The sequence below is a fragment of the Necator americanus genome, chromosome III (assembly GCF_031761385.1).
Source record: "Necator americanus strain Aroian chromosome III, whole genome shotgun sequence".
Taxonomy (NCBI): Eukaryota; Metazoa; Nematoda; class Chromadorea; order Rhabditida; family Ancylostomatidae; genus Necator; species Necator americanus.
In genome coordinates, this window is record NC_087373.1 from 24,103,110 (window position 1) to 24,126,134 (window position 23,025).

Genomic DNA, 23,025 nt, shown 5'->3' on the forward strand with positions numbered 1-23,025 from the left:
TCGCGTTACATATGCTACTTGTATCCTATTTGCTGGAGTTCATTCATGGAGTACGAGTGCCTCTTTTTAGTTCGGTTAGGGACAGCTTTAGTCCGATAATCCCACCATACTTGTGCTAAGCGTGTGAGAAATATATGGGACTCGTTTTTAAGATCAACTACCTTTTTGTCTGTTGCTTCATCTTATTTGTGATAACTTCTTATCTGTGTTCGGAACTGTGCTATCTCGCTACGCCCCGTGTTCATCAGTGCAGCTTTATGAACTCTTCGTGAGGAAATTAGTTTTTATAATTTATTTAAGTGCTTTTTTGTTGTTTTGTTGAAAGTCATGTTCATATGAGGTGTTTTCAAGTTGTTTATACTACAGATGACTTAAAAAGAGAATCTCTTCTAAATTCGGTACTCGTCTTATAGCAAAGTTCACTTCTTTGTGGGTTGCTAACATCACTACTTTTGTAATTAGGCTTCCTTACGTACCCCATAGATAATCTCTAAGTCACTTAATAGATGTTAAGAAATCTCTAATGTGCAATATTGTTCTCATTTTAATCTAATTGGAATTAAATTTCTCCTGGTTTTGTCTCAATTTCGAATGAATTTTTATTATTTTTGTGTATCAGTAAGTCAAGATGTAAGTTTTCACCCTCTACCTATGTTGTTTGATAGCTGTTCGAGTGTTGTAATTTTGTAGTGACAATTTGCTTGAACGGTTCCTACAAATTAGGGAGAATTGCAGAGGGATGCATCGAGAGGAAGGAGGCAATGAAAACGTGCCTTTACTGAGGGATGATCAGCGAGCACAGTCGTACATGGAAGGCGCAGGGAATGACTTAGAGCCAACACATCGGGGAAGTGTTGAAAGTGTGGAGGAGGCTGGCGAAAGACGTACTTCTGGTGTGTTTCCACTAAATATTTTTGATGTGTTTCTTGCAAAAAGGATGTGTGTTCAATTCGTACCATGCAATTAGGAGCTACGGTGACATGCCGTGTCTGTGATGAGCAGATTGAGCTAAACGGTCGTGACTCGCAACATGTTGTGAAATGCAATTCGTGCCACGAAGCTACTCCAATACGACCAGCTCCTGCTGGTAAAAAGTAAGTTTGCTGTTAGCGCCCGTAGGGCATCACTCTTAACTATATGCTATAGATGACTACTTCTAGGTTGTTCTCTTTTTTCGTGTTGGAAATATATATATCTTGGAACAACGAAAATCTCACTGCATTTTTGAAACCAATGTCAGTGTATTATTATACTCGGGGCAAAACGACCCGAAGCACGGTGCAGTTGTGTAAACTGCTGCACTCGAGGTGGCGCGGTGGAACGAACTGATATTAACGAGGAAGGACTATCGATAGCTTCACTCAGACTGCAGCGATGGATGATGCGAGCGAGTGGCCCTCGATCCCGACTGCTAGTGCTAATTAACAGCAACTCGTACTTCGGAAGAAAGGATCCTGGATAATGCATCTTAACTGAGGACATTCGGGCTTGTCACAACATCACCAGACCATGCATAGACACTAGCCGGTCGATACGATCTCCTTCTCCTCTAGCCAAATCGTTCTATACTGTGTTTCTCTGTAGTAGATGATGCTAGTCGACAAAATGAGTTGATAGCATTTGGTGAGAGAGAGAGAGATGGCTGATGGCTGAATGCACAAGAAAGCCAATACTTCATACATTTTCCCAAGGGACCTCTTCTCGATGCTTGAACAATTTACTACAGTTGAACAGTTGAACAGTTTGTCGCTCGACTGTCACACATCGCTCCTATTCTTCGTATCATGCAGAACAGTCACGTTCTCTGAGGCTGCAAAGTTTGATGTTCTCTGCACCTTCAGGAAGGACTCTAACGACACTATTTTCGCGTTGTAGGTGCAAAATCTGAGGCAGAGCATAGCGATCCTGCTCACAAACGACTGGACTTTTCCCTTTCTAGGCAACCGTGCCGTGTTTATCTTTCAAACAGGTTTTTGCCAAGTTATATGGTGCAGGGAACCACCTTAGGAATTACGTCTCCAGTGCAGAAGGAAATATCTAGTGTTTTACTCGTAACTGTTATTCCTGTTTCCTATGACGATGTAAGGTCGTAGACATCGGATTCCTCCTTTACCTAGGAAGACCTGCTGAGTGTCCGCTATGCATCGCAGTTTAACGCTGCGAGTAAAGTAGTGTCAAGATAACTTGAAGCTCTATCTCACCATATGCAGAAGAGGCCTTAATATTTTAATTTGATCGGAAGTGGGAATATGTGTCACCAAATAAGTGGAATAATTCTGTTATTATTCGCCAGCCACTAATCGCTTAGGTGCCACATTAGAAGTTACATGATAGCAATACTGAAAAGTTTTAATCTGATTATTTGTGCGGTGCAAATCTGAAAATTGGGTTTGGAAGAAAAAAGAGTCCATTATAAGTTTACCAAGGATATGCTGATTCTATATTCTGTTTTGTGTTGTTACCGTACTGTTTCATCAATTTTAATTCGATTACCGTTGTTCGCACGTATTTTATCATTGAAGTAATTATTAAGGTATGTCCGCTGCCCATGTAATTGTCTTCTGATTTGCAAAGCTGCATCAACACGCATTGCCTGCCCTCGAGGAAACTGTCGTCGTGTTATAACACTTGGTAAATTTCTGCAAGCTTCTAATTGAAATCTTCCGTAACCACTGTAATTTCAGGGCATCGTGAACCGCAAGGCAGCGCTATTCGTGCTCCAGCTGGAAGTTGCCGCGTGCAATGTGTTCACTGCTCCGAAGTGTTCCTGTTTAACACTCTTAGCAACAGCTTAGCACATTGTCCTCATTGCAAGAAGAAGCTAGTTCCATTCAAATATTGTTTTGTTTTCGTTATTCGTTATTGGTTTTTAGTTCCGTCTTATGTTTTATGGAGTCGTTTTAGGTCGACTGTAGGTGGTTTTGCCCGAAGACGCGCATTAATTTACTTGGTTACAGCAGTGACAACTCTTCTATTCAGTGTGCTTCTAACTGTTATGACAACGAATACTGTGAGTTTTGCTTGGTTTCAGCTATGCTTATATTGCTTATCGAGCTTATTATTTTATATAGTGTGGATTTTTTTAGGCATCTAATCACCCTGTTGTTTATGGTGCGTGGGCTCTGGCTTATTTTGTGGTTATCTACCTTTCGTATAATTTCTTCAAGTTTTGGATGGTTAAGTTAAGTACCGTACTTGGACCGATTTGAGCCGCATTGCAGAGGTTTGGGAGTAGATTCTTCTGAACACACTTGGACTGTTTTGTCTCTTGCTTTTGTGGTTCTTGCATAAAGCGAGTCATTTCATAACAGTTCGATTCGTGATTTCCCTCTGTTTATTTTTTTTTACACCTGGTGCTGACGTCTTCCGTTGCTTCCAATTTTGAATTATTGATATCCAACATCAGCCCGTTTAGGCCAATCATCTTTTGTCTTATCGATTTATTCAGCGATCTGTAGTTCTCTTTGCAATCATACGTTTCATGTTAATTAACCAATTCATATCACTTGTGATAGGTTGACGATAACTTGTCAATCGAGCGCACATAGAATACGTGTGCGTATTTACTTCATGAACTTCGCACAGACCTGTGTTCGGGAATTAATTTAGCTCCATTTACGGTAATATTTTTGAAACGTGTAGCCTTTGTTCGTCTGTGTATTACTGTATTCCAATTATTGATCACACTAGTATTTTTGGGAAAAGTGAAGTTCTTTCCTATTTGATAAATTTTTTTGAAAAATTGTTGTTTACGAAGGCCATCATTGGTTTTAACAAACCGTACAGTTCCCGACGTAAGCAGTACTTTTTTTCTGTAGAATGATTGTTTCCTTCTCGTTTTCCTGTTTGACATATGAATGTGGTCATCCGTTATGCTATTAGTGCGCACATGTAGTACACGACAAAGTTTCTTGCACTTCTGCATTTCTCTTTTCTTCAAAGCTTAGTTTATTGAATTCATTCTATTTTTAAACCTCCGTCATCACGATTCAATAATAGTTTAGCTTGGGTTTGATTATCCATTGCTGAACTGATGTGTTCATTCAATGAACCTCTACATTCTTGCGAAGTCTTGCTCGACATTTTTTTTTCACAAACTGTCCTTATTTATCCCCATGCTAAATGTCGATATCACTCATCTTAGGAAGGGCCAAAGGATTTGTACTACTCGGTAATAGTGGCAGTGTTATTCTATGCAACGTATGAAGGTGAGCTTAATACCCCTACTAATGTGTTTGTTGTCTGGATATTAGTATTTGGAGATGAGTCGTACGTTTTGAAAGAGAGGTAGCTGCATTTGAGTACGTGAAAATTAGACCTCTAGAATAACAAGGAAGAAGAGAAGACGGTGACAAAGTGCTCTTACGCTTTTTACCAAAAAAGCTAATTAGGCTTCTTCGTGAAAGCGTAAGAGCACTTTGTCACCATCTTCTCTTTTCTTTTGCCGTTCTTTTGCCTGCGGGTGACACTACGGGTTTAGCGTGCCAACAGTAGTCAGAAATTATGCTCGAACAGGCGACCGTTACGTTTCTACGGCAACCTTCCTCATCTCATTTCTCGAAAATGATTTAAGGACTAGAATAAGTAAAGAAAATTTTCACGAATTAGCTGCATGTGAAAATTGACACTTCTTTTTAAGGCAATGTACCTCGAAATTGACATGGTGTGGAAACGTGGTGGAAGACATAGAGTTCGGGGTGTAGTAACGAATATGAGCGTAGTCTCGTCTACGTTCGAGCGATCGTCAATCAATAACGTCTTCTCGCCAGTCTATTTAAGTAAATCCAATGTATAGGCTGCAGGAGGGAGCGGAGCGTGTGCAAGGGTGACGCGTTCTAACGTGCCTCGTAGGAACAGGCGCCGTTCCTACGCCGTTTTTTCAGGACGATTAAGGAGAATTAAGCGTGAAAACTCATGTTCGCAATCTACACCCCGAACTCTATGTTTCCATCAGGGTTGCACACTACGTCAATTTCGTGATACGCTGCCTCTGTGCATTGAAAAATAATACATGTTCCCTGAGTTGCGGGAGGGCTTCAATGCATCGAGACTTGCTTGCATTATTATGTAACGGCTCTTCAAAGGTCGGACACCAGAGAAAACAGGTAGGCTAACCTGAGCTCATCTGCAAGGCCTAGCTGCCAAAAACCATCATCAGTGTCAAGCCAAGCAGTTTTTACAACAAAAAAAAAGCGTGTGAGAAAAGCCAGCGTGTGTAAAGGTATCTGTATATCGTATAGCTGTATATCGTAGGTGATAACAGCACCCATCATGAAACTTTCTTTGAGAGACTGCACCTATGATAAGAACTAGGGATTACTCTTTCCTCTGTTACAGTGTTATCACATAGACGTCGCTGTGCTTAGTCCTGATATACTTTGATCAAAATGTACTGGATAAGAGTTGATAGCAATATTTGGATTATTTTGATGTATTCCTTCAAGATCATAAGAGACTTGCTGTTACGGCGTGATTTCTGGTCCATCACAACTGAAGGGAATCAATAGTGGTAGACTGTGAGTCGTCATCGCATGCAATGTTTTCATAGTCATCTTGGTTATCATATTAATAAGAAAAACATAATGAGAGTAAGAGGAAAACTTATTATTATTGAGCGGTAAACTATCCAAGCAGGTTTGATGTAAAACTTGTTATGCTTCAACCTGTGTTCTTAGGATCGAGGGAGAACCCTCGTTAGGACCATTGGAAACCGCTCGTTGCTGCAGTCCGAGTAAAGATAGCGGTAGTCCCGCCTCGACCAGCTCCACTGCGAAGCTTCGAGTGTAGTCGCTTATGCAACTGCACGGAATTTTTCGTTTTTACCTGACTTGCTGGCCATAGCTCAGTACTAGACTGCACTTACAGTATTCGTCTTTGGCATTCGCACGTAACAAAGCTGGGAATCTTGCTTTCGGTTAGAACGACAGAGTCTAGAGTTCATCAATTCCAAGTATCTCGTGATTTGCGCATGATAACTTGGAACAATTTCTTGCTGATTTCATTTCAGAAGGAGTGTCTTGACACTAAAAATGGGAAGTATTTCTTGGCAGTGAAATGAGAATTCTGCGATTATCGCGAAGATACTAATTCACTGGGGCGGTTGCTGACCATTCTTCCTGTTTTGTCTGAGATGAGCCTTAATACAGTGAAGCGACGCCACAGATACCAAAATAACAGTACACGTGGTTGCAAATTATTTATTTTATACCCCTTTCTCGTATTCCTCTCGACAATTTAATATTGCTGAACCGCGCAGATTAACAAGTTTTTGGTGTTTAGCTAATTACAACGACCATCAGCCATTAGCGCTATAGTTATCCACTGTAAAGGGCCATCTCGTGCCACTTCTAGTCCTATCTTACTTACTTACTTAGATACTTAGGTGGCCCGTCTTCACTCGACGTGCGGGCCCCAGCATCTCTTCCACTCGTTTCGTTCCCTCGCCATTGTCATCCAAGATGTTCTCAAGCTTCGTGAGTGACGTTGACGAGGTCCTTGAGCCGTATCCGGCTGAACTCTCAGCTGGTCCATCCGTGCAGCGAACACGTCACCCCATCTCGTTGGCGGTCTCCCTCGGGGGCGTTTAGCGTCCCTTGGGATCCACTCTAGCGTTCTTTTAGTCCATCTATCGTCGATTCTTCTCATGATGTGACCGGCCCATCTATGTTTTGCTTTCGATACATATTCCGCTGGGTCGCGAAAGCGGGACATTCCTCTTAAGTCGGAGCTACGAAGACCGGCTAGGTGTTGTGTGCGCCGGTTAAACTTCAGGAAACATCTCTCAAGGGCTCTGTGGGTAGTAAGTAGCTTCCTAGACGTGGCCGCGGTGTCTGCCCACGTCTTTGCTGCGTAACAGAGCGATGGAAGGACTGTCGAGTCGAACAGATGGGCACGAAGATCTTGGTCCGTCAGTTGGTCCGTAGCTTCCCTGACGGCTGCGAATGCTGCCCATACTGCTCTCATTCTTCTATTCAGTTCTTCCTTCAAGTCGTTTTCCATGTTCATAGAACGTCCGAGGTATACGTATTACGGAGTTTCCACGATTTGGGAGCCTTCAAGTTGTACTCCTCCGTCCTCGCAGTGGGCGTTCTTCATGAACTGTGTCTTCTTTCTGTTTATTCGTAGTCCTATTCTCTTCCCTGCTTCGTTCAATTCGTTGAGCATTGTTTCTGCTTTATTGGTACTGCTCGAAAAGAGAACGATGTCGTCCGCGAAACGAAGGTTGGAGAGAAATCTTCCATCAATACGTATGATGTCTTCCCAGGATAGTGATTTCATTATCCATTGCAATGCAGCCGTGAACAGCTTCGGCGATATAGTATCGCCTTGTCGTACCCCTCTTCCAATGGGTATGGTGAGAGGGCGGTGGAAAAGCTGTATCCTAGTCGTGCATCGTTCGTAGCAATTGGCTAATGTCCTCACATACGACGCGTCCACACCTTGATCGACCGGCGCTGACAGTATTGCATTCGTTTCTACGCTGTCAAAGGCTTTCTCATAGTCGACGAAGGTCAGAACAAGGGGCAGGCGGTATTCCCGGCAAACCTCTATGACCCTCGACACGGTCTGGATGTGGTCCAAGCAGCTGAACCCTTGGCGGAATCCAGCTTGTTCTTGAGGCTGGGCTTCATCCAGCGTCCTAGATATGCGTGTGAGGATGATCTTGGTGAATACTTTGTATAACACGCTCAGCAAGCATATCGGACGGTAGTTCCGAAGGTCCTCTCGGTCACCTTTCTTATGGATAAGAACGGTTCGCGAGGTCTTCCACTGGTCTGGGATCCTTTCTTTCTGAAGATAGGATGTCATGTGCGCTGCTAAGATTACATGAAGCGGATGGCCACCAGTCCGAAGAAAGTCTGCTGATATAAAATCAGGTCCGGGGGCTGTGCCAGGTTCCATGCTCTTAATAGCGACTCGTACTTCCGAAGGGAGAATCCGTGGTGGAGCTTCGCCAGTGGGGATGATTGGGCTTGACACAGGAGTTGATGAACGGAAAAGGTTCGAGTAGAACCTCTCCGTAATGATTTCCATCTCACGACGAGAAGACGTGCGAGTCCCGCCTTCGCTCAGCAAGGTTGCTAGCGGAATATTATATTCGCGGAGATCCCTGCGGCACTTCTTTAGACTCGTTCTTCTTTGTGCTGCTTCTAGAATCTTCTTCTGCCTGTACTTCAAAAGATCCTCCTGCAACGCTTCTCTGCAGCTAGTGTTTGCTACTAACCGCTCAATGTGCGATGCATTCGGATCAAGCCTCAAAGCCCTTCTTCTTTCCAAGAATTCCTTGGTGGTCTTCGAAATTCGATCCATGTTTGTCGTGCGCGACTTCGAGGCACGTTCAGCACAGGCTCGTAATCCTCTGAGCAGCATCTCGTAGTCCACGTTTGGGTCCTCCTCGATGTGCCAGTCACCTTGGGACAGGGAGTCCTCGAGTACGCAATCGTCGTAGACGACTTCTTTTCTCCTTCGTTGCCGATAGCAGATGTTCTTTTCCATCGTGTGGCTAAGTCGTATTTTCGCACGAAGGAGACGGTGATCAGAACCACTACGAAAGGATGGTACTACTGAGACGTCAAGTAGACACTACCTCCAGTTGGTGAGTATGTGGTCGATCTCCGCACGAGTCGCGCCATTGGGCGATTCCCATGTCCACCGACGATGATCTTTTTTCATGAAAAGAGAGTTCCCATGAAAGAGGCGAGCGGCGGACAACAGCCCGGCGAGACGACTGTCATTTTCATTCCGGTCCCCTATAGTCCAAATCTTCCAATCCTGTATTCCTCTTCTGTGGCCTTTCCTAGTTTTGCGTTGAAGTCTCCGACAACGAATTTGTAAAAGGACTTCTCGTTGCGGACTACTTCCTCCAGCTCCTCGTAAAACGCGTCCAATTCGGAATCATCAGCTGCTGATGTTGGTGAATAGCAGTTGATGATACTGATGGATTTTTGGCGCAGAGGGCGGAGGCGAAGAATGGCCAGACGAGGTGACAGGATCTCGTGAGAATCGACGAGATGGGCGACAGATGGGTGCACAACAAAACCGACAGCGCCTACATTTCGCGACGGAACCTTCTCTCCACGAATGACGAGTGTACCGTCATTCATCTGTCGTACGTCGCTCCTTCTGCACTTGGTCTCCTGCAGAGCAATCACGTGAGATTTGATACGCTCTACAGCTTCGAGAAGGGTATGCAGGTCATCGTCTGTGGTAACTGTTCTCGCGTTGTAAGTACACAGTCTGAGACAGTCTCCATGGCGAGTCGTGCGTGTGTCGCCTTGGTCCAGAATCAATGACGTCCTGAGCAACCTGAGATTTGATCGCCTCTCACCGGTCGCCATACCGTCCGACGTCTGAGGCGGCAGGGCCCAGTGTGCAGGGTACTGAGGCAGTGAATATGCTGGAGTGGCAAAGAGACTTTTCCCCAAACTAAGCAGCCATGCCACGGCGAGCTTAGCTTTCACCACAGGTCGTCGCCCAACCTATATGGATCAGGGAACCACCTTGCGACATTTTGCCAAGACGGTGGTGAATCTTAGCAGTGGTTTACTCTTAGCTAGGCTTCCGATTCCGAGAAGTCGGAATGTCGGATGTGTCAAACTCCTTCTCAGCTTGCGAGACCCTGCAGGACGAACCTCCGCTGTGCATCGCAGTTCGACGCCCAGTGTCACCTCCACACCACTATAAAATAATGTGGAGAGTCTATGACATTATAAATATATATATATATATATATATATATATATATATATATATATATATATATATATATATATATATATATATATATATATATATATATATATATATATATGTTCTCCGTCAGAGAAGCTGTTATTCAGAACTTCTGCTACTTGATAAATATATACCAGATATTGTATTCGAACTGACAAAGGTTGACATCTCAATGTCTTTTAAAAATAATTCCAAGTGACTGGCATTGCAGTGTTATCGTTGAGGTTAACATAAAAAAGATAGCGAGTACTAGAGAAGAAGAGAGAATGAAAGAAAGAAAAAGGAATAATAAGGAAAGAGTTGTTGTTTGCAGCTAAAACGATTCATAGCACTGTTAATGCTATCCATGCTGTTTTATTCTAATTCTTCATATTCATCCGCCACCAAATTATATGAACTGCTGCGTTGCTCCTTTTTTTTTGCTGATTCACTGGCTTGAGCAATAAGTCGTGAGCGTTTTTTTAGATTGAGGAACAGAAATGAAAAGTCCCGAAATGTTATGTATCATTTGCAGGAGAATGTTTCACTCTACAGTAAGAATTAGTTCTGTCTTTTTATGTTGAGTCTTAATTTTTTAGATCATTGAAGCAAAGTGTCAAGTAGAAAAACGCATTTTCGACACCATTTGTTTTTCATGTCTAGTCGACCGCTGAAGCTTAGATTGGTTGTTTGCATGAAAAAGGAACGACACTTGGGAATAGCGTTTCCCGTTTGTCTTTGCACCTCAAGACTGGGAATTTTTGAGCACGAAAACTGGTCGACCACCGGTAAACAATCGTTGCGAGTTGAGGGAGAATTTATTTTTTCTGTTTTTCGAAAACAAAAGATAACTGCAAAAGAATCGGCATACTATCCGCTGCTGTTCTCCTCCATCGTTTCCAACAACTTCCTCCCATTGTTCAATAGTTTTTCGTCTTTTTAAACATATTTTTATTTGTTTTCTTTTCGTGTTAGGGCAAGCCTTTCTCGTGGTTTTTTTTTTAAAGATTTTTTCTTGCCTTTTCTGATGCGCTTCATGCACAACACAAATCGTACAAGCAACTTCGTGGCCTTATCATCTCGATTAATTGTTTAGAAAAGAACTGAAGGTGAAAATGCTTCGTTTTGTCAATTTCGCGCTCCATTATGATGATCTGAAAAAAGAAAATCCATCAATTTGAAAAATCAGAACATAACTTTCTTATGGAGTGAGAAAATTTCTATCGAGTGATGCATAACACATTAGGGATAGTTGTTAGAAAAGTTCTCGTTTCCATGCGCATTTTTCTCTTCGAAAACGCTCACGACTTACTCCTCAACCCGACATGTTAATAAGCCATTATCTTGTGTCTATCAATTGAGCCATTAGTTGTTTTATAGGCTGACGAATTGAATTGTTTTAGGTATTGAGTTTGTATCGTGATCTTCTGCGGTATTCAAGAAGTTTAGTTTATACGGATCGGTCCTACTTTACGTCGAGAATCCGTGAGGAATTCAAACGAAATCGAAAGAACTCACCTACCAGCGCCGTTTTTAACTACAATGTTTGGTGATCCTGATTATTTGCATGGTTTTTCATAAACATCTTACGAAGAGGTTATACCAGTATAGTACAGAAGTGCTTTATTCAGAGAGGGAGACAGGTTCTGCTACTGAAACGCTTTATCTGAAAGATAATGGTTTGCATTCTGGGAATCGAAGGGTCGGCGAACAAAATTGGGGTGAATATATGATCAAAGATCTCCGTTGGCAGGTTGATAATGTTAGGATATTTGTCTGATTACCCCAGGTTGGCATTGTTAGAGATGGCGAAGTACTATCGAACCCACGTGCAACGTTCCATGCCCCTCCCGGTGAGGGTTTCAGGCCCAGTGAAACGGCGCAGCATCATCGTCAGCAAGTGTGTCTATCCCTTTCCGCTTCATAGTGATTACTGTTCTGCCTCTTGATTCTCTGTAGATCTTTTTTTTAGATCCTAAGAGTTCTATCGAAAGCTCTCAGTGATGCTAACATCAAAGAGCCAGAGAAAGAGATTGATGCTATTGCGTTTACGAAGGGACCTGGAATGGGAGCTCCTCTACAGGTACTGCGGTTTCCATAACAATTTTGATTCGATTCCTCAGCAATTTCTTTCTTGGTTATCGCACACTAGGGTCCTTTTTGTGGTTTGCTTTAAGAAATAGTGCAGTCGTATTATTTGAAAAGATTTAATACATTGTTAGTCGAATGAAAGCAGAAATAATGCCTTCGTTAAGTGTAATGTTAATGTTCGTGTAAATTGTATAGGTTGGTGCTGTTGTTGCCCGCACTTTGTCACTAATGTGGTCGTTACCTTTGGTCCCTGTTAATCATTGTATTGGTCATATTGAAATGGGTCGACTTATCACCGGCGCGAACAATCCGGTGGTCTTATACGTTAGCGGTGGAAACACACAGGTGAATTGTGCATATCTATGCATTGTTAGATTTTTGGTCATTCCAATCTCAGTTACTCTAGGTAATATCCTATTCACACTATAAATATCGTGTGTTTGGAGAAACGATTGATATTGCTGTCGGTAATTGCCTTGATAGGTTTGCAAGAGTGGTTAAACTGCCGAACGACCCCAGTCCCGGCTATAGTATTGAGCAGGCGGCCAAAAAAGGTATGTTGAACGAGGTTCTATATGTTTTTCATATGTTGGTTCGAGTTCTTCGTCAGTTTAAGCGCACGAGGAGATTAGGCAAATGTATAAGTAAATTTAAACAAAACGAAACTGATCGGTAACATATTTCTGATGCTCAAATCGTTATAAATTTGGTTTCCCTAATTTGTGCTTCTATATATCCTCAGTGACCAATGCAGTAATGTAATGTTGCTCAATGAGTTACTTCATTGAGGCATTGGGACACAAGCTTCATTTAGATCCTCTGGACTCATGTGAAGGGTGTATTAGGAGAGAAGTTTCTGATGATACACAAGAAGCTTGTGTCCCTTCCCTGAAAAAGCAGTACATAAGAATATTACAATAGCGACTCAAATAATCTTTTACAATACAATTTTAAGATATTCCAAACTTGTAAAGATTTATAGGCTTCATGCTTAAAATGTACTGGAAGCAACAAGTCCACCCAATTAGCAGACTTGAAAGAGATGTCTTGCTGACATGTATGAACATTTAGAATTAAAGTGCCTAGTAATGAAATTACATTCTCAATAAACGGCTGCGCAACATCAGAGCCCTCAACTCCAGAAAGTCAGTCTGTAAAGTGAATCGAGTTATTTATCGGTAACATTAACAAAATATCAGCATGCGTTGTTTTGAGAGTACAGGCATCACCTCACGAATCTGGATTTCTGCTGGAGTATTCGTATACGGGATCGCAGATTATTGAAAGAAGGTTGACTCCGTTCATTTCTTCCTAATTGTCGTAGAGAACGGCCCGAAAGATACGGCTTCGAGCGTTCCGGCACGCTATTTTCTACAACGAGTTCTATTGGAGTGCGCCAGCCTTGTGCATGCGCCGCATCTTCCTGACCGTATTTTACGGAAGATAGGAAGAAATGGACGGAATCACCCATCTCTCCATAATCTACTGTCCCTTATAAGAATACTCCACCTGAAATCTGCACCACCTGAGATTCGTGGGGTGATGCCTTTAAACAGGCAGCAACGATCGGCGGTAATTCGATGCAGGTTTGTCATTCTTAGGTCACTTTTGCTCCAAACATGTTCTTTTTCAAATTCATATTGCTTTGGCAGTTTTACTGCGAGATGAAAAAAGAGAAATAAAATGATTTCTAACTTTTTTCATTAATGGTTTTCAAAACCACTTATTTTATCGAAAGAGCAATCATCATTCTATATAATGAAGTGAGACGAGTCCCACGATGTCGAACTGGTGCGCCGGCACCAGAAAGCGGTAGAAGGAGGAGAGGCAGTCCAACGGCGTCGGATTAATGCACCAGCGGTAGACATTAGTAGGGTGATGGTACGGGTGCAACAGCGTTGGAAGTGGAGTACTGTCGTCTAATAACTCCAAGTGAATTTGTCAGCAAGTAAATGCCAAGAAAGAACTGATACGTTGTGAACTGTTTCGTGGCTGGGAAACTGCGTGTGTTAGGTTTCACTCCTGTAAACTCCCCCACACGTCTATTCCTCTACAAGTTTCCAGTTTTTCTCATCAGATTGATAACATCCTTCGACCAGAAATTGGAGACATGCATGCAAACAGTTGCTTAATTAGTAGCTAGCGGTTTACGTGATCTGAGGTGGAAATTTGTCTTTATCGGTACGGTAATCAGGTTCACTTCACGTCATTTCTTGTTAGCTCATCATTTTGTGGTAATTGTTGGAGAAAAGGGGAGAGAAACCCATACTTTGAACAATATTTCCAAATTGTGGTGGTGTCGAAGGAGTATAGGTGTAAAATCAAATTCTCTTAATGCTCTCCAAATGTAGTGCTGACACATTTGAGAAGAATACTATGGAATCATCATTTCATTTCATCATCACTTCATCGATGCCTAAAAGAACCAAGAAAGCGTCGTTGAAAAAACACAAGTTTAGTTTTACAGAAAATGTCACTACTTTTAATTGCTATTGAAGGAGGGATCACGACAAGAGGTCTGATATTCGGCGTTAGTCGGACGTTGATTAGGTTTCAAAAACAGTTGCCAGCAAGAAAGGCAGGCGGGGCCGGCAGTTCGAGCTGGTTCAAATATAAGGCTGCTAGAGTACTAACAGCTCTAGAACGCAAAAATGCTACAACGACTTATTCAGGAAGTCGACTGTTGGAACTACCGTATAACGTAAAAGGAATGGACGTAGCATTCTCTGGTATTTTATCATTAATTGAAAGCAAAGCTTCACAGCTTTTATCTAGTGCAGAGTGTACAGTTGAGGATTTATGCTTTTCTTTACAGGTAAGAAAGAATGTACCTCGTCTGATCCTTTGTATTTTAAATTCAAAACATACTATGTTATGATTTTTGTTGGTTTAAGGAAACTGTTTTTGCAATGTTAGTGGAGATAACGGAAAGAGCTATGGCACACACAGGAAGTAAAGAATTGCTTATTGTCGGAGGTGTCGGATGTAACAAGAGATTACAGGTAGAATGAGTAGGACGCTAGAGCTTGCCCAAAGTACAAACAAGGTACAAATGTAAATCACCTCATTCCAGGAAATGGCTGAATCAATGTGTGCAGATCGTGGTGCACATTTGTTCGCTACCGATGAAAGGTTTTGCATCGATAATGGTGCAATGATTGCTCAAGCAGGATATTTAATGCATAAAGCTGGACTGAAATGTGAAGTTGGTTCACGTTGACATCTAAGATCTTTAACAATGCTTCGTTCCAAACTGTATTCTATTTTTTTCCAGCTGGAAAAATCCACCATAACCCAACGCTACCGTACTGATCAAGTAAATGTTTGTTGGAGGACAAAATAACAGCATTTTCTTCCTTATTGTTGTTTTATCGGCTTTAATAAATTGTTTTTGTTTTTGAACTACACTCACAAATATACCAATTTGGACAATTCATTTCGCATCAATATGCCTCACTAATGGGTTCTCATTTTCTGTTTAGTATCGAAAAAATAGCTCAAATTCTTTGTTATAAATCTAGCTTATTCCTCTCTTTTGGTAGCTGATAGCTTGTTGGTGAACATACGCTTCCTTTTTATTGAGGTATTTGTTTGTGAAATCGCTGAGCTAAAAAGTTATTATGGAGTAGAACTTTGAGGAATTACTCTTATGAAAAGTGAACATCATAATGGGAAAATGGTAATCAGTGCCAAATCGCGCTATTTCGTCTTTCGAAGTGTTGTCGGTGAGAAAGGATTTCATTTTCAGTACTTAACTTTTCTTTACACTTATGATGTGAGTTACAATTCCATGCGTCATCTAAGCAATTTGGTAAGCAAAAAAACCGCACGTGTTAGTTTGGCCATATACATGCATGACATATCTGAAGCTTTTGAGTTGGCTCTTCCGAGGAAATATGATAGAATCACTGCTGTGATACATGCTATCCTTTATCGCAGGAGTGTGGATCTATATATAGGAGAAGTTATGGGTATAGGGTCTCATTCTGAATACTTCTTTACATCCATTCAGCTAAATGTTCGTCATAATTTGTCTCATTGTGAGTTTAAATAATAAAAGAAAGCAAAACAATACATTAAGAAAAGAAATCGAATTTAGTGTGAGAGTATGGTATCGACAAGCATTCCTTCTATTTAAAACAATTGAAAATAGCACTTTCAGAGTAGTTTTGCCTTGGCAGAATCTGCAGAGAACGAGTGGGTTCATTTTCCAATGTTTTCTCTGCAGGACAACTGTAACTAATAAGACATATAGAGGACCCCGAATGTGTTCGAACACGTGGGTGCAAAGCGCGCACGATTGAAGCGGGGCAGAGGGAATAAAGAGTGCGTGTGTCATGTAAAGAAAAGTGCTGCATGCATATCGTGTTCGATGAACGGTCCACCCGGTTGGACACATTCGGCACCTGCCATATTCGGTGGGTGTACTGATACAGCTAAGCTACGGCGAGCGCATCATCCGAAGTTCATGTTAGGTTGGATGGTATCCTTCCAGTGTAATTAAACACTCCTAGGTAACATTAGGGATTGCGGGGATCAACAAGTGAAATTGTTGGTTTATAACTTAATGGTTGTTTCAGGTCCAGTGACAATAGCTGCCTGAAGGTCAGTAATCAAGAGTTGATGAAACACCTCAAGCTTTCTTTACGTTTTTTTCCTGGTTTGGAATTCAAAAGAACATAACCCGACATAACCAGCACTCTCGGCATTTCATGAATCCCAACGCTGGCCAGGTTCGCGTATGTAAAGACGTTGGCGCATTTCAGGTGTACGAAGGCCTATCGTTATGGCTTGTGATGGCAACCACACTCCCTATCATTATCAACTTTGGTACTATGTTTGTGATTGCCCTTACTATCTACCAAGTGAAACAAGTGAAGCCGCTGTGCGATAACCTTACATCTAGGTTACTTAAGTCAATATGTAACAGTTATCACCAGATCCTGCTCAGCTTTGTGTTCAGCACTCATTGGCTCTCTCGAACAGCGGTAAGGGTTGGAATTGGTCCAACGGCAAAAAAAGCACTCGTGGACTATGCAAAAGGAAAGTCAGAATTCGCAAAACTGATGGCTACTCCCACATAGTTCACCTTTTCATTACTTCTTCGTAATGTGTGTTCAGAAGAATTACAAATAAACTGTAACTTGGTTCTGTAGAACAGATTTCTCGTATAGAAATGGCAGAACATGAAAGATTTCTCACCTAGCTTGAGATATAGGTGCGAGATATGTCCCGCCAATCTTTTAGATAGATTTTAGTTGGATCGAAAGAAGGTTTTGATCTTGATTTGGAACAGAGAACAGCACAGTGGTGGTTCGGTTCGACATTTAGTGGGGTCAAAACGAAAAGAAGCACGGTGCAGCTGCTGTGCAAGCGGCGCGGTGGAGCGTAGCGGTCAGGATCGAGTGGGGACCCTTGCTTCACCGCTTTGTGCCTGCACCATGCTTCCTGTCATTCTGACCCGACTATATAATCCGTGCCTAATGATGTATCTTCCCTGCATTAATGTGACGCCACGTATTGCCACGTCATCTGACCGATGAACACGATCTAAATGTGCGATCTCAATCTTGGGTAATCAGACCGAAGAAGAAATTGTGCGTGCGTCGAAAGGGCGCTAAAAGGAAAGCCTATGCGTACGCTAGAACAAAAGATAAAACTGACCATTCAACACGTTGGAGCGCTCATATCTGCGCATCTGGAATGTACTGCGCAAAGGCATTCTTCGAGTTAATGGAACAGGAGAAGGAAAGATATGTGAATGTATGATCCCGCACCATCTATCAGCTGCAACAATGCCAAGCTGCAGTAAGTTACAAGAATTGCAAGTTATGTTTGCAGTAAACAGCGATCTACGGCATGCTACCGTTGGGAGGCATAACAGTAAGAAGATTTCTGTTCTATTGGAAAAACTGTGACGTAGAGCAGGTGCAGCGGTAAGAGGTTCCGCTGCGAATGCACAGTCGATGGCTAGAAATCGTTCCAGTCCAAAAAGTCTTTAATCCTTTCAAGGTCGCTGAATTGGGACCAGTCTTGTCCGGGAGGATAAAAACACCGACTAGATATTCTAATGGCCGGATGAAGCTCCAAATGATCATAGATTGAAGTCCACACACGCATTCCAGGCGGATTAATCAGCGTCAGACATTTCATCCTTTAATCTTAGGTTCGGAGAAGAATCAGAGTGGTGGAGAATTCCCCTCCCCCCTTTACGTTAACGAAATCATATAAGGAGAATGATAGAATTCGCACCTTGCAGAAGTTCCGCAACCTCAGATAATGACTAGCTTGGGGGCGTACGTGTTCCAACATGTTCTACTTGTTTGGGAGATATCAGGTAAGAGTTGCAAGTACAAGAAAGTAGCTCCAGGCGTCCCCTCCAGGGCATCCAATGGCTGGGGTCTTGAAAAGGACGTGTTCTTACACGCCGTTTCTTACGACGATTAGGGAGAGATGAGCGGAACACCCCACCTCTAATTCTACGTACTCCCGCTGATTGGTTCACCACGTCAGATTCGTGGTATGTTCCCTTTAAGGAAGGAATCTCTTACTCAAAGTTAAAGTCACACAGAGGTGCTTGGGATTTTTGAATTTTTGAACCAGCTGGTGGGAGCCGTGGTGCAGTTCACAACTATCACAGTAAAAACGTACAACTCGCCTCAAATCCAGTAAAGAAGTCCAGGAGCCTTCAAGGTAATTAGTCCTAGCGACAGCCCAACACGAAAACTACGGAGCTCACAGATGTTCAAGTTATTGCTGTGATACATAAAGAACTGTGTGTGCGAGTTCTTTCTTTTTATCTAAAGGTGGTGGTTGACTCTGTTGACGCAAGTGAAGTTGAATTGTTCACGTTTTCCCAGCAAAAAAAAAAAGACTTTACGACAAATTCTACTCATAATGTGCGTTAGCAGTGTATCACGAGGTTGACGTAGTGTGGGAAGCTGATGGAAAACATAAAGTTAGGTATATTAGTTAAATAAAGGGTGCAGATTGCGAATGTGGGCGTGGTTCTCCTCAATTTCCCCTAGTCGTTCTTGAAAACGGCGTGGGAACGACGTTTGATCCTACGAGATATGTTGGAACGCGCCCTCTTCTGCACACACAGCGTACAGGAAAGAGCGGTACAAGATCAATGAAGTCTTCTCACCACGCTATTCAAAAAAACCAATGTATAGGTTGTGCGGGGACCGCAGCGTCTATGAAGGGCGGTTTCTGGCGTACTTCGTAGAAAAAGGTCGTCTTTCACGACGGTCAGGGGGAACTGAGTGGGGCACACTCAAATTCGCAATCTGCGCCTCAAACTCTATGTTTTGCATCAAAATATCGACACAGCGTCAACTTCGTGACACCCCGCGTTTAAGGAAACAATGTTCGTCTTCAGCGTTATCTTATAAGCGAACTCCGGAACATCTTCAAAAGGATCGATCAGTGCACTTTTCCTGAAAACCAGTATATTGTTCACCATACGCAGCGCTCGCCCTTTGTATATGAAATCTGTAAAAGACTTCTTGTTTTCGTATACTAAATTTCTTTCCTCACTGACAATACTTATTAATACGAATCCTTGTTATTCTTATTATTATACACCTTATTGATTTCTTATTTTACAAATCTGACTTCGTAACTGGGAATTTCTATGTTTTTCGCAAGCATTTCTACCTGTCATGCTATAAAATCTTAGCTTCGCCTGTCACGTGCGTGTTTGTTGGTTTGTGTGCTGTGCGTGTCACGAAATTCCAGAAATCAGTGAGGCGAGTTCCATGATATGTAACTGCTTGAGATCCTACTTGAGAAAAATTCTAAATTTTTCCCTCAAATTTTTGAGTTTTTCTCAAGTAGGTTTTGAGAGATCCAGAACACCTACAAAGACCAAAACTTGGAATCGGTGGTTATGGTTGAGGCTTTATCAAAATATGGCACCAAAGTTTTTAACCGCGCCACCGTAAGCTCGCAGCGAGAGACTTGCGAATTTTCAGATTTTCTTTGGCTGCGCGTCAAAATTAGTATGAATTCGAGCAATGTACAATACCTCAACTCATAGTTTATAAAAATAGATTTGCTTTTCTTCACGTTTTTTTTTTTACTTTTCTAAGTTTGAAGTATATTGTAGAGGAGGATTTTTGCTACCAGAACTTGTTTTCACTTACTTCGAAATGGTTCCTGTTCTCTCAGAAGCTAGTTGAGAAAAAGTTGAAAAATTTGCTCAAATTTTCAATTTTCTCAACTAGCATTAAAAGAAAACCTGAGGGTTATCAGAAAAGATATTTTAACCATTTCATAGCACAGATCTTCCTTTCCAAAAAGTTGACACGTTTGTTCTCCTCCGTTTCTCCTTCAGTCTGTTACCCATGTTTACTTCAACCAAACAAAATCTGACTAATCCAGCAGCAATTTGCAATCAGGCTCTAGATCCATCGCTAACATGACCTCTAAATAACACCTCTATGCGGCGAACAATGCTCTAAATATAATTTCAGAAAAACTGCTGGTGAAATGTTCATCTCAGTAATTTTTTCCCGGTCCAGCAAAAATCGAGATTCCAGCGGGGATCGAACTAATCGTTGTCTGTAATTACTGTCAACAAGTGAAATTGTGTGTACTAAGTAGAAAAAAGTGAGAAAATTTTAGAATGTGGTCTGCGTAGGTATTAGTTGTTTCCTCTATTTTGCAAAAATGGAAAGATCCCGGCGGGGATCGAACGCTCAACCGTTCGTTTCCATTGTCGTTGAGTAAAATTGTTTGTAAATAGTAGGAAATAGCGTGAAAATGGCTTTAAGACGTTTTCTCAGTCGTTTTCAGCAGTTTTTTCCATCTTGCAAAAACAATGGTTCCTTCGGGGATCGAACTCTCAACCGTTTGTAATCACTGTCAAAAGAATATCTGTTTCGTCGAATGCACCTTGAGAGCTTCCTCATCTTTTCAGTTTACATGTGCACATATGTGCTGACCTACCTCTAATCCTTACAGTGAGCTATCAGTGGTGTCTATATTATATATATTTTTATCTTACTTGCGGCACTTTATATTAGTATCCATTATAGCACTATTTATTAATATTTGCTGTGTTACATTATTTGATTTGTTTATTAAGCGTCCATTTTGTCTCTTTAATTCTGTTTATTATAACTAATTTTTCATTGCTATATGAGCGGCTATACTAGAAAGAATGAAAGAAGGGGTCGTTTTCTGGGTCTTCTATGAAGGATGCTGTTATCAGGAGAGATTTTTCCCAGCTACACAGTTGACCCTGCGCACTCTTTCGCCTGACGACCTACACTCCGTTCCGTTCTTGGATTTTGGACTTGCCTGGAATGAGTTGACACCTACACTTTGGATTCGTTCTCTCGCATCTACAGATGTGTCTATCGAGACAATGCATCGCTTCTGTTTCTTTATGGATCGTAATGCGTTCACTCAATGATTTATGAGTTTTCTCACGCTACGCCGCTAAAAAGTGGACGAATTCGCATCGGAGGCCTACTTTTCCTTTATTTCTTGTTCTACCCGTTCTTTTTCTTAAAAATTTCGTAAATCTGCTCCTTTTCGTAGTGGTGCTCTCGAAAAGGGATGAAGAACAGATCCCCGTAATGTTTGCAAGGAGTTTTTGCTTAGCGTGCCATCCGGTTTTCGGTGTGTCAGTGCTTCAGCACAAGTCCTATCTTTTTAACTGTTAAGCAGAGGGTGTTCTACATGAGTGTCATGGGAAGACCAATATTTCCTTTTTTCATAATTTTCGGTTGATCTCGTCGCATATACTTTGTAATAAATGACTTTGAAGATTTGGGTTGCTTGTTTTTGTCGTTTATTCTGGAGATGACTAGGAAGTTGAAATTGTTGCTTGAGCTTGCTAAGCAGTTTTATTTAAAGATTGATGCGGGAGTTAACCGTGGAAGGATATGAGGCGATTCGGAAGGAACTTGCGTCGGTAAACGGGAAAGCCTTCGTTCTTTTTACAGGATCAAAAGTAGATGGGAAAAGTTGGTGTCCAGACTGTGTTGCTGGTAGGTTTCACCTGCATATTTTTGCTTTTCACTGTTTTAAAATTTCAAATACAGAGGATTAGAATTCCCGTTGTTTGTGGTTGCATTATTTATTGATTTATACCTCAAGTAGTGGTTCGTTTCGTACAGCTTTTAGTGAAGTTGGACCTTTGTCGATTTCCTTATATCGGGATCCCCTTTCTGGATTAGAGAGCTATACCAAGTTCGAAAATCCAACAGTACTCTCATCGTACCATGAACCTCATTCATTTTGAAGTATTGGTCCCTGTTTTGTTGTGATCGTCTTCACTTCTTTTACCTTAACGGCACCTACAACCTTGACGTTCGATATTCTACGCATGCAGAAGCTAAAACAATCTGCAACTTTTTTCGTATGCTATGGGTTTGCTGTTTATATGAGCTTACTCTTCTCTTTATTTGCCTCCCTAGTGGTTTGGTTTCATTTGATATATTTTTCATGTAAATTCAGGCTTTTGCAGCAGAACCTGTGATCGAGTCGATTGTAAACAGTGCTGAGGCAAAGTCGTTAGATGCCACATTCATCACCTGTCACGTAGGACCCAGAGAATAGTGAGTGCTCAGAGATCTTGTAGAGGAAATACTAGCAACTTCATTCCAGCTGGAAAGATCCGGCGTGCCCATTTCGCACAGACAAGGATTTCAAACTTACCTGCGTTCCAACACTTATAGAAATTGGCAAAAAGGTATCCGTCTGAGACGAATTTTCTTAGCCTTTTCTTCATGGATTTGTTTTAGCATAAACGATTGTTGGATAATCAAGCCAAAAATGCAAACTTAGTCAAGGATTTCTTCTTTGAAGATAAGTAATGGCCATTCGATATCATTCAGATGCTGTGATAAATTGGATACTGTTCGTTCTAGTAAACTTTTTCGTCCATTTTTCTTATTTTGTCTGTTGCAGCTGATTCACACCAAAACTTCTTTTTACATTAGAGTGAATGCTAACATTAACCACAGCTATGTAAAATGGTTATTTTTCTAATGAACTACGCTATCTCTAACTTTGGGGTCTGGCCAATCAATCTCGAGGATGGACATGCTAGTCTCACGTGCTGCTTGCCATGAAATCGACATCTAATTTGTACATTTGTCAATGTTACATCAAAGGAGCAACTATGATGTTATTCCCTGTGCATTCAGCACAGAGCATGACAAGCAGAATCGTTCATGCATAGATCTTTCCAATTTTCTGATTCACCAC

General features: G+C 41.7%; 7 protein-coding genes across 8 annotated transcripts; 4 read left to right on the plus strand and 3 right to left on the minus strand.

The window, feature by feature from the left end:
* Window positions 1-11: 11 nt before the first annotated feature.
* On the plus strand, window positions 12-3,235 carry RB195_010724 (uncharacterized protein; the record flags this gene model as incomplete). Of its 2 annotated transcripts, XM_064191852.1 has the most annotated exons (9): window positions 12-74; window positions 153-268; window positions 736-893; window positions 968-1,094; window positions 2,534-2,631; window positions 2,685-2,820; window positions 2,905-3,010; window positions 3,087-3,111; window positions 3,222-3,235. In XM_064191852.1, 9 exons carry the CDS (start codon window positions 12-14, stop codon window positions 3,233-3,235), a joined length of 843 nt encoding a protein of 280 aa, XP_064049434.1. The 2 variants fall into 2 exon arrangements, with proteins under 2 accessions (XP_064049434.1, XP_064049435.1); XM_064191851.1 differs by lacking the exons at window positions 12-74; window positions 153-268; window positions 3,222-3,235 and having other exon boundaries at window positions 740-893; window positions 3,087-3,209.
* Window positions 3,236-6,393: 3,158 nt separating this feature from the next.
* On the minus strand, window positions 6,394-6,999 carry RB195_010725 (uncharacterized protein; the record flags this gene model as incomplete). Its single annotated transcript, XM_064191853.1, has 1 exon — window positions 6,394-6,999. One exon carries the CDS (start codon window positions 6,997-6,999, stop codon window positions 6,394-6,396), a length of 606 nt encoding a protein of 201 aa, XP_064049436.1.
* Window positions 7,000-7,026: 27 nt separating this feature from the next.
* On the minus strand, window positions 7,027-8,496 carry RB195_010726 (uncharacterized protein; the record flags this gene model as incomplete). The annotated part of the gene is made up of 1 exon (XM_064191854.1): window positions 7,027-8,496. The coding sequence occupies one exon, from the start codon at window positions 8,494-8,496 to the stop codon at window positions 7,027-7,029; it is 1,470 nt and encodes a 489-aa protein (XP_064049437.1).
* Window positions 8,497-8,750: 254 nt separating this feature from the next.
* Window positions 8,751-9,338, minus strand: RB195_010727 (uncharacterized protein; the record flags this gene model as incomplete). The annotated part of the gene is made up of 1 exon (XM_064191855.1): window positions 8,751-9,338. The coding sequence occupies one exon, from the start codon at window positions 9,336-9,338 to the stop codon at window positions 8,751-8,753; it is 588 nt and encodes a 195-aa protein (XP_064049438.1).
* Window positions 9,339-11,387: 2,049 nt separating this feature from the next.
* RB195_010728 (uncharacterized protein) lies at window positions 11,388-15,145 on the plus strand (the record flags this gene model as incomplete). Its single annotated transcript, XM_013441151.2, has 9 exons — window positions 11,388-11,432; window positions 11,501-11,611; window positions 11,684-11,794; window positions 11,998-12,147; window positions 12,209-12,356; window positions 14,475-14,617; window positions 14,697-14,804; window positions 14,876-15,007; window positions 15,077-15,145. 9 exons carry the CDS (start codon window positions 11,388-11,390, stop codon window positions 15,143-15,145), a joined length of 1,017 nt encoding a protein of 338 aa, XP_013296605.1.
* A 673-nt stretch (window positions 15,146-15,818) lies between these two features.
* On the plus strand, window positions 15,819-16,886 carry RB195_010729 (uncharacterized protein; the record flags this gene model as incomplete). Its single annotated transcript, XM_064191856.1, has 5 exons — window positions 15,819-15,842; window positions 15,965-15,999; window positions 16,383-16,407; window positions 16,569-16,708; window positions 16,766-16,886. 5 exons carry the CDS (start codon window positions 15,819-15,821, stop codon window positions 16,884-16,886), a joined length of 345 nt encoding a protein of 114 aa, XP_064049439.1.
* Window positions 16,887-21,673: 4,787 nt separating this feature from the next.
* RB195_010730 (uncharacterized protein) lies at window positions 21,674-22,631 on the plus strand (the record flags this gene model as incomplete). The annotated part of the gene is made up of 4 exons (XM_064191857.1): window positions 21,674-21,803; window positions 22,283-22,373; window positions 22,423-22,507; window positions 22,560-22,631. 4 exons carry the CDS (start codon window positions 21,674-21,676, stop codon window positions 22,629-22,631), a joined length of 378 nt encoding a protein of 125 aa, XP_064049440.1.
* Between the last annotated feature and the right edge of the window lie 394 nt (window positions 22,632-23,025).